This window comes from Triticum urartu, chromosome 7A (assembly GCF_056163025.1).
Source record: "Triticum urartu cultivar PI428250 chromosome 7A, HENAU_Tu73, whole genome shotgun sequence".
Lineage (NCBI taxonomy): Eukaryota > Viridiplantae > Streptophyta > Magnoliopsida > Poales > Poaceae > Triticum > Triticum urartu.
In genome coordinates, this window is record NC_141879.1 from 325,152,041 (window position 1) to 325,167,987 (window position 15,947).

Sequence of the window (15,947 nt, forward strand, 5' to 3'; positions counted from 1 at the left end):
CAAAAAAAGCGTCGACTCGTATGAAAGGTCGTTGCTAGCTCGTTTAACTTGTTAAGCTCGTTAAAGATATGAACATAAAACCTTACAAATACGATAAAAACATTACTTGGGAAATTTAACATGTACATATATGGTCATGCACCTGTGAGTCACCTGGGGTGAGTGAATGGGCCTTGTGTTGGGACGCAAGGTGTTTAGTGGTTGTTTTCTACTACCCCTAAAAATGTTTATTTTTTCACCGAGCCTAACGAGTTTCACGAGTACTTGTGAGATCGGCTCGTTTAACTCGGTCTATAAAAGATCTTAAACTAAAGCTCGACTCGACTTGTTATTGTTCGAGTTCGAGTCGATTCGAGCCGAGTCACGAGCTACTCGTTTAGCTCGCGAGCTTCGAGCTTTTTTTCCAGCCCTAATTGCGGCCACATGCCAAGTTGTTAGCACCGTCCTCACCGTGGAGCGGGAAGAAGAGGGCAAGGCTTACAAAGTTCAACGTCCAGTCTACTAAATTTCTGAAGTTCTGACTTCGTCCAAGCAGAGATATCCTCATTACCAGAAGCTCGTATGTGGTATTTACCTGACTGCGAAGAAGGTAGCTCATTACTTTCAAGAACACACAGTATCAATCGTTAGCGATGCCCTGTTTTTGAGATTATGAACAACCGGGATGCGACTGGTCAAGTGGCGAAGTGGGCTATTGAGCTCTTGCCCCTAGACATCAAATTCAAAGCAAAAGAGGCGATCAAGTCCCAAGCATTAGCAGATTTCCTGGCCGAATGGACAGAGCAACAACAGCCGACTCAAGGTCATTCTGAACATTGGACCATGTTCTTTGATGGCTCCAAGATGTTGAATGGTTCGGGCGCTCGGGTAGTCCTGGTGTCTCCAGAAGGCGATCGGCTCAGCTATGCTTTGCAGATCCACTTTGATTCCCTCCAACAATGAGGCTGAGTACGAAGCGCTCCTCTATGGATTACATATGGCCATCACACTCGGCATCCGTCGCCTGATGGTCTACGGTGACTTGGATCTCGTTGTGAATCAAGTGATGAAGGAATGGGACATCAGAAGCCCTGCCATGACGGGATATTACAACACAGTGAGAAAGTTGGAGAAGAAATTCGAGGGTCTAGAGCGTCACCACATCCCTCGAGCTAAGAACCAAGCAGCTGATGACCTGGCAAAGATCAGTTCAAGGAATGGGACATCAGAAGCCCTGCCATGACGGGATATTGCAACGCAGTGAGAAAGTTGGAGAAGAAATTTGAGGGTCTAGAGCTTCACCACATCCCTCAAGCTAAGAACCAAGCAGGTGATGACCTGGCAAAGATCGGTTCCACTCGGAAACCAGTACCCAACAACGTGTTCCTTGAGCACCTTCATTCCCCGACAGTGAAAGAAGATCCTTTCACCAAAGAGCCCCCGCAAGTAGTCGAACCCTCCGATTCGACTGAAGTTGAGATCCCAGCAGTTATCGACTTGGTCATGAAGATTCTGGCGATCACGCCCGATTGGACAGTACCTTATATTGCGTACCTGCTTAGGCAGGAGCTTCCAGAGGACGAGGTCAAAGCACGTCAAACTGTTCGTAGATCCAAGGCCTTCACTGTGATGGGCGACCAACTGTTCAGAAAGAGCGTCACCGGCGTGACTTAGCGCTGCATCTCCCCAGAGGAAGGCCAATTGATCCTCGAGGAGATCTACTCGGGAACTTGCAGACACCACGTGTCCTCTCGGACGATTGTGGCTAAAGATTACCGAGCGGGTTTCTACTGGCCACGTGCCAACGAGGCTGCCCAAGAGATAGTCCAACGCTGCACCAGCTGTCTGTTCTATGCAAACTTATCACACAAGCCAGCGTCTGCATTGAAGACCATTCCACTCGTCTAGCCATTTGCAGTTTGGGGACTTGACATGGTCGGCCCTCTCAGGGCAGGGGCGAGTGGATTCACTCACTTGTTGGTCGCTGTCGATAAGTTTATCAATTGGATGGAGGCGAAACCCATCAAGAAGCTAGACTCTCGGATGACGATCAAGTCTTCAGATATGGCGTCCCCCACAACATCATCATCGATTATCGCTCAAACTTTGACTCAGAAGAGTTCAGGACATTCTGCAGCACTCAAGGCACTCAGGTCGATTATGCCTCTGTGGTACACCCGCAGTCGAATGGACAAGCCGAAAGAGCAAATGGTTTGGTCCTCCAAGGGTTAAAACCACACCTCATGCGTGATTTGGAGCACGCTGCTGGAGCCTGGGTCACCGAATTGCCGTCTGTTCTTTGGGGCCAAGGACGACCCCTAATCGGTCTACCAATCACGCTCCCTTTTTCATGGTGTATGGAGCAAAGGCTGTCCTGCCGAGTGATCTGCTCCACAATTCAACCCGAGTGGAATTGTACTCTGAGGCCGAGTCGGAGCTGGCATGCCAGGACGGCGTCGACCTCCTGGAAGAGGGAAGAGAGATGGCCTCATCCGCTCGGCCACATATCAACAGGACCTGCGGCGCTTCCATGATAGACACATCAGGGGCCGGGGGTCGGGCCTTTCAGGAAGGTGATCTTGTGCTCCGAGTGGATCAGCAGAGGCCTCATAAACTTGCTCCCACGTAGGAAGGCCCTTTTATCATTTCAAAGGTTCTGCATAACGGAGCGTACAGGCTCTACAACCTCCTAAAGAATATAGATGAGCCCCGTGCTTGGAATGCCGACCTGCTTCGGTGGTTTTATACTTGACGTCGACATGTTAAGATGTAATAAAAGCACTAAAGTGATATTTGATAAATAAAAGCATGTCTTTTCCAGTACTTCATTGAGTTCACCTTTACACACTTGAGCCCAAAGCCCTTGTGGGTGAACACTCGTCAGCTTAGTTGCGAACCAATTTCGCCTAAGTTGAGAAACTACTTCGAGTGACGAAATTCCCTCTCACTCGGGGGCTTAGCCGCGAACCAGCTTTTGCCTAAGTTAAAAAGCTACTCCGAGTGACGAACTTCCCTCTCACTTGAAGTGGTTTTTAAACTTGGGCGAAAGCTGGTTCTCGGCTAAAGCCCTTGAGTGAGAGGGGAGTTCGTCACTCGGAGTAGTTTTTTAACTTGGGTGAAAGCTGGTTCTCAGCTAAATCCCCCGAGTGAGAGGGCTTAGCTGCGAACCAGTTTTCGGCTAAGTTAAAAACCACTTCGAGTGACGAACTTCCCTCTCACTCGGGGGCTTAGCTGCGAACCAGCTTTCGCCTAAGTTAAAAATCATTTCGAGTGACGAACTTTCCTCTCACTCAAAGGTTTAGCTGTGAACCAGCTTTTGCCTAATTTAGCAACCACTCAAAGTGACGAACTTTCCTCTCACTCGGAGGCTTAGCTGCGAACCAGCTTTCACCTAAGTTAGAAACCACTCCGAGTGACGAACTTCCCTCTCACTCGGGAGCTTAGCTACGAACCAGCTTTCGCCTAAGTTAAAACAACCGTTCCGAGTGATGAACTTCCCTCTCACTCGGAGGCTTAGCTGCGAATCAGCTTTCGCCTAAGTTAAAACAAACACTTCGAGTGAAGGCTTCCCTCTCACCCGAGGGCTTAGATGTGAACCAGCTTTCGCCTAAGTCAAAGACATTAAAGGAAAAGCATTCGAATAACTCCAGTAGTTCAAAAGCAAATGCAAGTACCCGGGCCCAAGACCAGAAAGAGTTTAAGTGGATACAAATTCACTTGGCATACCGAGGCAAATGGTTAAAGTTTAAAGTTTTCCCACGCGTCTGAGGGACTGGCAGGCTCAACAAAGGTGTCCAGATCGATGCCATCAACAATTCGAGTGACGGCCTTGATGAATGTCTCCATGAAGTCTTCAAACTTGAGCTTCTTCGTGTTGGCGACCTTGAGAGACTTCAACCTCTCTTCGTTCACGTCTTTGCAGTGGATGCGGGGGGGGGGGGGGGGGCTCGTTAAGGCGAGCCATCATCGCCTCCAAGTCACTATGGAGTGTCTCCTCTACCCACAGCTCCTTGTCGATCCTTCCCACCGCGCCCCGCAGATGAATGATGTACCCCAAGGCGTCATCGAGATGAGCTTCTAGTCGAAGAATGCCCAGGGTTGTCTTGTCCTTGACAAGTGACCTGGTGGGATCCAAATCCCTCTCAATCCTCTCAGTCTCCAACTCGACGTCGCAGCAGTATTCTGCCAAACAAAAATATGACAAAGGTCAGCATGTGCAAACAAGGTTCACTCGGAAACAAACAAAGTTCACCCGGACGATATAAAATACCTTCGAGCTTGGCGCGCATCTCCTCGGTAGAATCCTGTATGTACTTCTCTAGAGAGTCCCTTTTTTGGGTAAGCTGGGCGATCTTCTCGCTCAAAGTCTTCTTCTCCTGCTCGAAAGCACTCGCTTGAGTCTTGAACTTGCCATCCCACTCGGCTTGTCGCTTTTTGAGCTCGGTGATCTCCTTCTTCGCCTCCTCAGCAGCAGTCTTCAGCGATTTGTTCTCCTCCTCAAGCTTCTCGATTGCGGCCAACTTCTCTTTGGCAGCCTTGGTTTTCTCTCTCACCACCTTCTGTGCTCCCACCAGATCGTTGTCCTTGTCGACAAGGGCCTGCTTCATAGTTTCTAAAGAAATGCAGTTCCTGAGTCGCAGTTGGATTCGATGGTTTTCACTACGCACATCTGCTCGAGTGAAATCACCCGGTTCAAAGAAAGGAAGAAAATGAAAATAAGACACTCGGTTGCTGAAACTTACCTCTCATGGTCCGCACCTCCGCCCGCGCATGGGCTTTAGATCCAGTCGGAGTTGGTTCTCCTCCTTCTCCAGTGACACATACTGAGCTCCGAGCTCGCAAGTTCTCTGGAGTACAAAAAAATGAGTCAGTCGACGGTAAAAGGTACTCCGAGTGCTCGAAGATCAACACTCCTGGAAGGAACAAGCCAGACCAGTACCAGATCCTCAAGCACCCTCTTACCTTGTTGGCATCGTACACCTCCTTCAGGCACTGGGTCATCAGCTCCGCTTGGATCATTGCCTCCTTGCTAGCCCCCGTCTGGTCCTCCGGCACTCTATGCAAGCTGAACAAGCTGGCGGGAGGGACATGCGCCGGAACTGGGGCAGTTGGTGCGGCCGCAATGGGATCGATACCAGCATGGGAAGAGCCACTCGTCCTTTGTGGCGCAGTCGCACTGAACTCGGGCAGAGCTTGAGGCACTTGGCACAGTGGCGTCTTCCGAGCAGCGGTCCTTGAGTCGGTCGACATCTTGCTCCCTTTCTTGGCGCTCTTCTGTGGCGGCTCTTTGTCGTCGTCCCCAACAAGGATGATCTCTGCGGGCGCTGCGTTCACTCGACATCATCAGCCAGAGTTCACAATTCAGCCGGATCGAAAGCAAAACAAAAGGAAACAGTCTGAACCTTTCTGGGAAGTGGCCACATCCCCGGACTCAGCCTCGACGTGTTCCTCGTCGACCTGCATCAGCGACATTGAAGTTGCAGGTCTGGTTAGATTCACTCGGTCAAGAAGAATCAATGGAGTTCCTTGAAGCGAAAGAGGAAAGTGCAATACTTACGTCAACGTGATGGGCACAATCACCTTGATTCTAGGCAAGGCCACGGCCTTCCGAGGTTTGGGGGTTGCGACCTTGGGCTGCTTGGCAGTCTTCTCTGCTGGCTCCGGCGTCGCTGTCCGAGTGCGCTTTGGATTCCTTGCACTCGGAGCCGCGTCATTGGTCTGGCGCCCACTCGGATCATGGGACTTCTTGGTGCGGTGTTCTATGCGCTCCTCAGCAGACGGGTAAGACTCGGCCTTGCCCCCTCTTTCGTATTGTCGTCCTCCTCGCTGTACTCTTCACTATCAACATTGCCATGGTCACTCTCCACATTCCCAAGAATGTGGTCTCCATTCGGCACGGGCGAAAACACTTGTTGGAACTCCTGCGAGGCACGAGAAACGCAAATAGTCAGATCAGTCGAAGTCACTCGGATATCTTATGCAGAAATGATTCAGTCGGAAATACAAGCTTACCTCCGTTGGCCGGTGCTCGTTGTCGTATAGCGGGATCCGCCTCGACCACTAAGGGTTGTCGCGAGTGCCGGTGAGGCTCATGAGCCACCCTTCCACGACCTTCTCGTCCACGTGCTTCGAGTCTACTTGAGTTGGATTGTTGGGACCCTTATGCAACCATATGGGGTGAGCCCGTTCCTGCAAAGGCTGAATCCGTCGTCAGAGGAAAACCTCCAGCAGATCCAGGTCCGTCACTCCGCCCTGAATCAGCCCGACTAAAGCAGTCACCAGGATCCCCACATTCGTCTTTACTTGTCCATCGTCAGTCATGAAGGAAGATTGACCCTCTCGGTCATATAAGGGAGAAGACCAGTTGACGAGCCGGTGCAAGGGATATCATTGCAGTAGAACCACGTCGACTGCCAACCTCTGACCGAATCAGGAAAGGTCATCGTCGGGAAAGCGCTCCTACCCCTCATCCGGATCCCTAATCCACCACACAGTTGGGTCACGTGGGTTCTCTCTCCATCAGGAGAAGCCTTTTTCACCGACTGAGAGCGACATGTGAAGATGTGCTTAAACAACCCCCAATGCGGCTGGCAACCCAGGAAGTTTTCACACATGGAAACGAATGCGGCAAGGTAAGCTATGGTGTTCGGAGGAAGGTGGTGGAGTTGAGCACCGTAGTAATTCAAGAAACCACGGAAGAAAGGGTGGGGTGGCATAGAGAAACCTGACTCCACGTGGGTGACGAGGAGCACACGCTCCCCTGGCCGCGGTGCAAGCTTGATCTCTCCCTCCTCCGGCAGCCTCCAACTCCCTTCCGGCAGCCTCCAACTCCCCTCCGGCAGCAATCCGTTGATGACGAGTCCACCGAGATCTTTCGCTGTGGTGGTCGGCGGGAGCCAATCACCCTAGACCCAGCCCGTCGGAGGCGCGACCTTGGAGCTCGACGTCTTCTTCCCCTTCTTCGCCTTCTCCAGTTTCGCCGTCTTGTCCTTCGCCATCGCCGCGTAGCACTCCGGTGCCGAGCGGGCTCGCACAGAGTGGAGAAGAGGAGACGGGAGGACTGGGGGCGAGAGGAGAAAGGGGATCTCGTGCCCTCCCACCTGACGTGGGGGCCCTCTTATAGCATCGGTTCCTCTGCCCGCTGATCCTCATCGTTGGCTTCTGGGCCCGTGGATCTCCTCGAATCTCGCTGGTGGAGATCCTGCGATACGTGGCGAAAAGCGGGGCGAAAATCAAGGCATCACGCCCCACTTCCCCCACTCACCGCGTCGCAACTGTTAGCGCGCGCACACATTCCCAGTTTTGAATCCCGCGAAATCCGGGATCCGACAATCCAATTGCTTGTCATTTAAAGCCCTTCCAAAAACGCTCGGGCCTGGCCAGCCGCCCGACGCACGAAGGCTCATTTCACTCGGGCGGTGATACCCCTCAATTGGCTCGGCTCAGAGCGGAGCCCTCACTCGGACGCCACGTGATCCAGAATCCGTCGAGGCGTCGTGCAAGGTCGAGACCGTCGAATGACCAGCAAGAGTCCTTGAGCGCTTCCATAGCACTCGGCTCACCTGGGAATTCACTCCGACTTAACCCTCCTAACCCCGATAGATTCGGGGGCTAATGATGGGGTCATGTACTAAGGGTAGGGTAACGGTCCAGACCTACAGACCCTACCCTAGGACACCATACACCTTATATTGGGCCCCAGGGCCAGGATAGCATTCAGATGCACGTCAGTCAGAACGTTCACTCGGACGGAAGCATTCCACTCGACCGAACCCGTCGGCACTCGGACAAAGAAGTCCAGGAGACTCCTCGGAATTACAACGGTCAGGACGTGTGTTCACCCTCATCAAGTGTAGTTAATGCACCTGTTACCAGTGACGACTGTCCTTAAACTCCCCCCTTAAACCCTTGGTAATGGCAGCATTCATGGGGCGAAGGCGCACTCTATATAAGCCTCCCCCCAACTCCATAGCAAGGGTTCGCAATCTTTCTAATCTATACACTCTAATCAATCAGCTCCTGAGCACCGAGGCGTAGGGCTATTACCTCCACCATGAGGGGCTTGAACTCGTAAATCTGTGTGTAACAACTGCGTCGTAGCTGGGCTCAGACGTAGGCGTATTACCCCCGTACACTACTGTTAGACTTACACCCACGACACCTACTAGAGGAGATAGATCGACCAAAGCTCTCAGTGTTTTTTGGAATAACTAAGCTCTCTCAAGTTCTTAGTTTATACTTTGCTAACCCTAGATCTGGCCTAAGGTACGGTTTATTTAGTCTACAGACGAAGGGGTAGGTGGGGAGGAGAGATACATTGTCATTCAGCCAGATTCCTGCTTGTAGGCAGTTGGCTGGACATTCCAATTGAAATTAGCCCGGATAGTCCGGGCCTTAATGTGTGCCTTTCTCCTAGATGGCGCGGGCGTCAGCGAACTGGCAAACTCGGTGGCTGAACAGTCCGGGACTGAAGTGGCCAGACAGTCCGACGTCAAGCCCTGACAGTTCGGCCTCTGTCAGGCTTTGAGTTTTTGCTCTCGGATATCCAGGGCGCGAGAGCTTGACAGTTGGCCGGTCTCTCTTGCGATTCTCTAACTGTGACTGGACTTTCCAGGATGATTCTTCCGGATTGTTCGATTGCCTGTATGTGGCAACTCTTCCTCCCCTTCTTCTCCCTTCTCCACAGCTCAAACTTCTTCCCTTGCTTCTTCATGGGTGGTTCCTTGGTACTTGAGCATGCACCAGATCTTGGATTGAGGTAGTAGCAATGTCTCAGATGAATGCATGGGGAGCTCAGAGAGTAATGAAGTCACCTTGGTTTCAATGGCTCATGCGCGAGCTCATGTCATCGGTCCACTTGGAGTTTGTGGGGTTGATGATGGGTTCATGGTGATGTCCATGGGATGCTCGGCATCATCTCCCCCTTGGGGAAGATCTGTCCTTGGATCAAGATCCTAATCACCATGAAAAGGCGCAAGGTCGGTGAAGTTGAAGGTGTCGCTCACCGAGTGTAAATCTTGTATGCGTTATCGCTACCGTCGGCTCATGGAAGTAACTTGAACTTGCACTCTTTCGAGAAGTGATCTTTGTGAAGGTTCACCCACACGAGGTCATCGGTAATGAACACCGTAGGCTTCTTGGTGAAGTTGACCTTGTCGGCATGGCGTTGAACTTTTCGCTCAATGGTGAGTCTTGTGTCATTGTGCATTATCTTCATGAACTCGGCGCGGGCACTTGCATTCATATTGGTGAGCTCTTGGCGAGGTACCGATAAGATGTCCAAGGGTGAAAGTGGGTTGAACCCATAGACAACCTCGAACGGAGACTTGAATGTTGTTGAGTGTCTTGCAGGTTGTAGGCAAACTCGGCGATCGGTAGGCAATCTTCTCACTCTCTAATATTCCTTTTGATGAGCACTCGGATGAGGGTGGAGAGTGTGTGGTCGACCACTTCTAGAATTGGTATAGTTTTTACAGGAGTGAAAAATGTGTCAAACAACCACAAAGACCTAATGCTTATGTATCGCTAACATGCCGCAAGGTCACGAATCCTTCTTCGGCTGGTGGCAGGCATCCACGTTATCTGCTCCAGCTTCCCTTCGCAAAGGCACTGCCTCCCTTGGGATCATCGTGGCCCGGACCCTCTGGAAGCATAGGAATGCTTGCACCTTTGACGACGCCCGCCCATCAGTTACTGAAGCTTCCCGAGCTGCCCTGGCCGAAGCCGCAATGTGGGCCACGGCTGGTGCAAAGGGACTACGTGTTTTCATCTTTGAACCACCTTGAACGAACCTTGTAACCGCCTTGTAACCGTAACTTCGCGCAAGTCTAGCCACGAGTGTGTGGCTCGACCAAGCGCCTGTAAACTCTTCTCCTTATCAATGAAATGATACGCACTATGCGTATTCGATAAAAATTTCAGTGACATATAACATCCTCACTTTCCACCACAAATGGATGAAGTGGTGTCTTTGGTTCATCCTCTAGAGGTGCATCCCCAGGCGCAAAGTCGTCGAGTTTGATGAGGAACAAGCGTGTACACCGGTGACCCAGGACGTACTGCACGTCGCAGTTGTAGCAGAGGCCTTGGCGGCGTTGTTCTGCCATCTCGGTGGGTGTGAGGCAACGTGTAGCGCAAGGAGCTAGTGTAGGGGCAGCAGCTGCAGCAGGAACGGCCTGTGGTGCAGGAAGAGCAGCAGGCAGCGAGGTCGGCCTCCACACGGCATTGGTGCTGGGAATGGATGGCATTGTTCATATGCCTTAGAGAGGGAGACTGCCGTGTGGAGGTCCATCGGCTGCTGAAGCTTGACATTGACTTTGAGGCTCTCGGGGAGCCCGGGTGTGTACAAGAAACGTTGCTGCACTGAGCTTAAGGGCTAGCTGGTCCTGTGCAGCAGCGCTATAAATCTGCTGGCGTAGTCGGCAACGGTGGAGGTGCGGAAGCCGAGCCAACTCGCCCAGGGGTTGGTGTGTACAGACTGCCACTGCCCAAACTGAAGGTGTCACGCCTCTTTGAAGTGCTGCCAGGAGGGAATTCCGTGATCGCGCTCAAACTGGAGATACCAGGACTGAGCATTGTCGACAAGGTGGTATGCCGCTGTCCACACCTTGTCAGCCTCCTCCGTGCGCTGACCCCGGAAGAATTGCTCACACCTATGAAGCCAGCCGAGTGGATCGACGGAACCACGGTAAGTTGGAAAGTCAAGCTTGTGGAAGCTTGGGACAACGAGCTGGAGCCAGCACCTTGGTGCTGGTATGGGAGGGGGGCAATTGACGTGAGGTATTGTGAGATTGCATTTGTAGGCTGGGTATGTAGTGTTTGAGGAAGTGGGTGATTAGGGTTGGTGGGTGGCTGTTGGTAGGGCAGCGGTGGCAGAGATGCGTGGTGGAAAGCTGGGTTGAACGGAGGGTAAACAAGGGGTTGGTGATGGGGTGGTGGAGGGCCAGTTTGCTGTGGAAAGAACTGGGAGGCTGGAAAGCGCGGTAGTGACGATGGTGGGGGAAGGCGTGGATTAGATCCTGTTTTCACGAGGGTGGGGGTGGTGGTGGCATGGGCCGGAGCGGAGGAGGCGGAGGAGTCGCTAGCTGCCAGGTGAAACACCGCGTGTGGGTCAGTGAAGCTGAGCGCCAATGCTCGAGGGTCGACCAGGGCAGAAGGTGGTGGAGTGCTGGTCGTTGCTCCAGGGCGTCAAGGTGCTGGACGAGGCCCTCCATGAAGGCCTGATCAGTGGTCCGTTGCGCCACCACCTCCTTCATCTGGGTCGTTAGCTCCTTGAGCATGAGGTTGGTGTTGCCACCTTCGACTTTGTCATCGTCCGCTGTCGTAGTTGACTCTGATACCAGATGGAACAAACTCTAATTACTCAGCCTAATATATAGTAATAGTCTGAATTCTGATGATTTATTAATCTCGGGAGAAGCACTAACATATAGGAGGAATAGCTTGGCTGACAAGCTGACTCGAAGGAAATACAATCTGGTCTCTGAAACAGGTTCTTCTGGAGTCTGTACCTAATACGAATCTGATCGTAATAACTTGTAGCAGTACAAGAATCCTAGTCACTTTCGGCTGGACCAGGGGGTGGTGCGGCCAGGGCTGGGGCCCACCGACCATATGGTTCCGCACATAACAATGATGCTAACTGAATATTATATGGTTACCAAAATGGTTTCTCAACTGCCTTCTATTTTGCTAATTGCCTTTAGTATCATATATTTAAGATCCATCTTTAGCATGTTATGAATTTACTGATTTGTGTTTCACTTCATATTTTTTTCTGCTCATAGATACATGTTGAAGAGTCTACAATACCTTAGTAAATTGTAGTTTTCATTTTGCATCAATGATTAATTCTCTGAAATTTTTCTGTACTTGGATTTTGCCAGTGCAATTTGGCACTAGGAATTTGCTAATGATCAAGATGGTGATGTTGCATACTTTTTCTATCCAGGGCCGTGTGTGGGTAGTCCCGTCAGAATACAGTGATGCAGAACCAGATCCGCTTCGAAACTTTGCTGAAAGCGTTGTTGAGGAAATGAACAGTGAACATGCTGAAGATGTTCATAGGATATACAATATTTATGCCGAATCAGATTTTCAGGTAGTATTCAACTTATTCTGTTAATCCTTGGTTTGTTTCTCAATTATTGGGAAAAAGAAAGCCTAATGGAAACACATATTTTGTTTCCTTGGAAGTTAACATAGAGCTGTAGAGTTATTTATATTCAGCTTCTTGCACTTCAAAGCAAAAAGGCACAACTAACTTGTGCATCAGACATATGAGTTAAGAAATTGAAGATGGATATAAATTGAGCATCTTTTTTTTTTCTTTTTTAGAAGAAACAGAAATTTAGCCGTGTAGGAAATTTCTGATTTCATTTTTTTAGAAGACCTCATTTTATATTCCTATAAGATACCATATGCAACTACTAGGAAGCTTTTGAACTGTTGCTATAGTAGAATTAACTGTGTCCCATGTGTGGTAATAGGCATTGGATGTGAAGATGATTTGGGTAGACAGACTTGGTTTTGACTTGCACGTTCATTCCGAGGAAGGCATCTTCGCTGTTCGGATACCTTTCTCAAGGCAGGTCTCTGACCAGAAGGCGGTGAAATCGTCATTCAACATGATGGCTCATCATGCATGGGAGGTGGACAAGAGTTATGCCACCCCAGAGTTTGAGAAGGTACAATTCTTGAAGAAGGTCACATAGATGGTGTGATATCTGTATTCGATATGATACCTCCATTGTCAGTATTTTTCTGTCAGTTTTTTTTCGAATCGATTTCTTTTTTTCTTTTTTCTTTTAGCGCAAAGCGAACTATTCTTTCGCCTTTTTCTGTCATTTAGATGACCATGGTTGTGATATTCTATGCCTAACACATACGGAGTAGTTTTAAGTGTCTTTGTGTGTTTCCATCCATCTCTTTGCCTTATGTACCATTGATTAGCGCCATTCTGTAATAAGAGCAATGAATTTAGACGGTAATGTTTGATGTACATTGTAGTTGGTTCACCATAGTTTCACCCTCACCTGTATCTTTGAATTATGAGATGAGATCGGGCTAAATTATGTTCCATTATACTGTCTTTCCTGCTAGCGCTTGCTAGTGTGCCTTTGTGGCCTCTGTCAGTTGTAAGTTGTAACATGCAAAGTGATATGCATTTTCCATCCTGTCCTTGCAAATGTTATTTCAGAAAGCAGTCATCTAAATCCATTTCAATTTTTGTACCCCAGACATTTTACTTGATAAAGTTTTTTTTAAACATATGTAGTTATACAGTGTTACTTTGTGTCTTATTTAATTGTGAGACTGCTGGGCAACATGGGTAAGATCGTTCTGTGTGAGCATTCCTGAGATTCGACTTTATATTTCGTTCAACACATGTCACAACCGATGCACGTGGAATTCGTGTGAGTATAAATCATGAACTAGAATGTGATGCACGCCTTGCCGCGCCGTTTTTCAGTTGCGAATTAAGTTTACAATGTTTGTTTTGTGTGCAATTTATTATGGTTGGTTGGCTTGTTCATGTGTAATTGTCAGTTAATTATCTTACAAAGCAGCGTCATCTTGTTTTAACATCTCCATGGGAATATAATGTGGAGAGAAATCCATAAACAATTGGTGAGTGTGAGTTACAGCAACTATACACAACCAATGTAAACTTCAACACCGATGCATTAAAATTCACATGACAAAGAAATCAGACCATCATCAATATTCATACCCTCGAAGCAAAACTGAAAAAAAATCTGCAATATGTGTCTATCTGGATTCAGCAAATTACAAATAATTTTAACAAAGAACTAACAGTATTTTGGATCTTCAAAATCAAAGAACTCAAGATTCATCGCTCGATATAAAACAAATTTTCTGAAGAAATAAACAAATTGAACCGTCATGCAGAACTAATAAAACTGCATAGTACTGGAACTGCACATCTGGATGAAAGGATTAGCACACTTGGATGAAATTTATACATAAATATTTACACTGTAAAAGGATTATATATCCAAACTAATCAATGATTCATATAAGTAAAATAATATATGCATACAAAAGCACTTTCGTTCACCCAGGAAGAAGATCAAGTACTGTGAAAGCAAATTTCACCATCTTGGTAAATCACCAATGACCTGAATCTGTTGCATGCTTTAATGTTGTGAATAACACCATTATATGTCATCACACCACTGGAATGCAACCTTGGGAGCTTGGGAGATAATTCTTGTATGCATTTCTTTACCGCCATCCTTAGAAAAAATTGGAGCTCAAAATCAAGAGTGGTCATTAGAAGAAATTTTTTTCATGGTTTCAGCCTAGGCACTGTCACAAGATCTTCATTTATAGGTGCAAGTAAATGAAAGTATGGCGACTCCCACCTCCCACCCCCACCGAAACCCTAGCCACCTACCACCCCGACGATCTCCACATACCACCGTGGGTTTTGCCATCTAATCCACCCATCCTCTCCGCGTCCTCTGATCTCCCCACCGGTTATCATCTCAATGGTGGTTCATGCATCCATCTCCCCCAGGCTCGATTTTTCCCCGTGGATGGGGTTTGCGCAGGGGTTTGGCGATCTATTCACCGCACGGTGCACCCATCAGCTGAGTCCGGGCATTTCATCATGGTTGTCTCTTCTGTGCGGCACTCGTTTCGTCTCACTAAGGAGAATGTTTCATTGGCTTTGGAATCCGCAATTGGAGGCTATTGTTTTGATCTCAAGGTATCGTGCCTCAATGACCATGTCTTCTCTTTTCATGTGTCTTGCAAAGAAGTTAGGTTTTTCGTCTTGCACTAGAGGAATTTTGTTTTTCTCAATTCAAGTGTTTCTATCATCTATGGGGACATGGGGTCCAATTGGTTGCGAGACATTAATTCTTGGCAGTTTGATTGTCGAGAAGAATGGAACTTAGTTAGTCCTTCTAAGCATAGATCACGTTTAGGGATGGAAGCAATGAAAGTTCCTTCAGTTAAATACTCTACGCGTTCATCCTATCCTACCGAGCAAGTTAAGAAGCTGCGCTTTGCCACTGTGACGCCCCCGATTCAATCGTACACTAATCGTACACGCAAACGTGTACGATCAAGATCAGGGACTCACGGGAAGATATCACAACACAACTCTACAAATAAAATAAGTCATACAAGCATCATATTACAAGCCAGGGGCCTCGAGGGCTCGAATACAAGAGCTCGATCATAGACGAGTCAGTGGAAGCAACAATATCTGAGTACAGACATAAGTTAAACAAGTTTGCCTTAAGAAGGCTAGCACAAACTGAGATACAGATCGAAAGAGGCGCATGCCTCCTGCCTGGGATCCTCCTAAACTACTCCTGGTCGTCGTCAGCGGGCTGCACGTAGTAGTAGGCACCTCCCGAGTAGTAGTAGTCGTCATCAACGGTGGCGTCTGGTTCCTGGACTCCAATGTCTGGTTGCAGCAATCGAATATAGGAAAGGGGAAAAGGGGAAGAAAAGCAACCGTGAGTACTCATCCAAAGTACTCGCAAGCAAGGAGCTACACTACATATGTATGCATTGGTATCAAATGGAATAAGGGTATCTTATGTGGACTAAACTGCAGAATGCCAGAATAAGAGGGGGATAGCTAGTCCTTTCGAAGACTACGCTTCTGGTAACCTCCATCTTGCAGCAGGAGAAGAGAGTAGATGGTAAGTTCACCAAGTAGCATCGCATAGCATAATCCTAACCGATGATCCTCCCCTCGTCGCCCTGTGAGAGAGAGATCACAGGTTGTATCTGGCACTTGGAAGGGTGTGTTTTATTAAGTATCCGGTTCTAGTTGTCATAAGGTGAAGGTACAACTCCAAGTCGTCTTGTTACCGAAGATCACGGCTATTCGAATAGATTAACTTCCATGCAGGGGTGCACCACATTTCCCAACACGCTCGATCCCCTTTGTCCGGACACACTTTCCTGGGTCATGCCCGGCCTTG

At 48.8% G+C, this 15,947-nt stretch overlaps 1 protein-coding gene across 3 annotated transcripts in view; it reads left to right on the top strand.

Moving 5' to 3' along the window:
* PGR7 (proton gradient regulation 7) overlaps positions 1-12,995 on the top strand; it is a 36,648-nt gene extending 23,653 nt beyond the window's left edge. For all 3 annotated transcript variants that reach the window (XM_048690880.2, XM_048690878.2, XM_048690879.2), the window contains 2 exons: positions 11,930-12,079; positions 12,468-12,995. In XM_048690880.2, the coding sequence (XP_048546837.1) occupies positions 11,930-12,079; positions 12,468-12,692 (375 nt within the window). In that variant the 3' untranslated portion in view covers positions 12,693-12,995. The remainder of the gene's footprint in view (positions 1-11,929; positions 12,080-12,467) is intronic.
* The last annotated feature ends 2,952 nt before the right edge of the window (positions 12,996-15,947 follow it).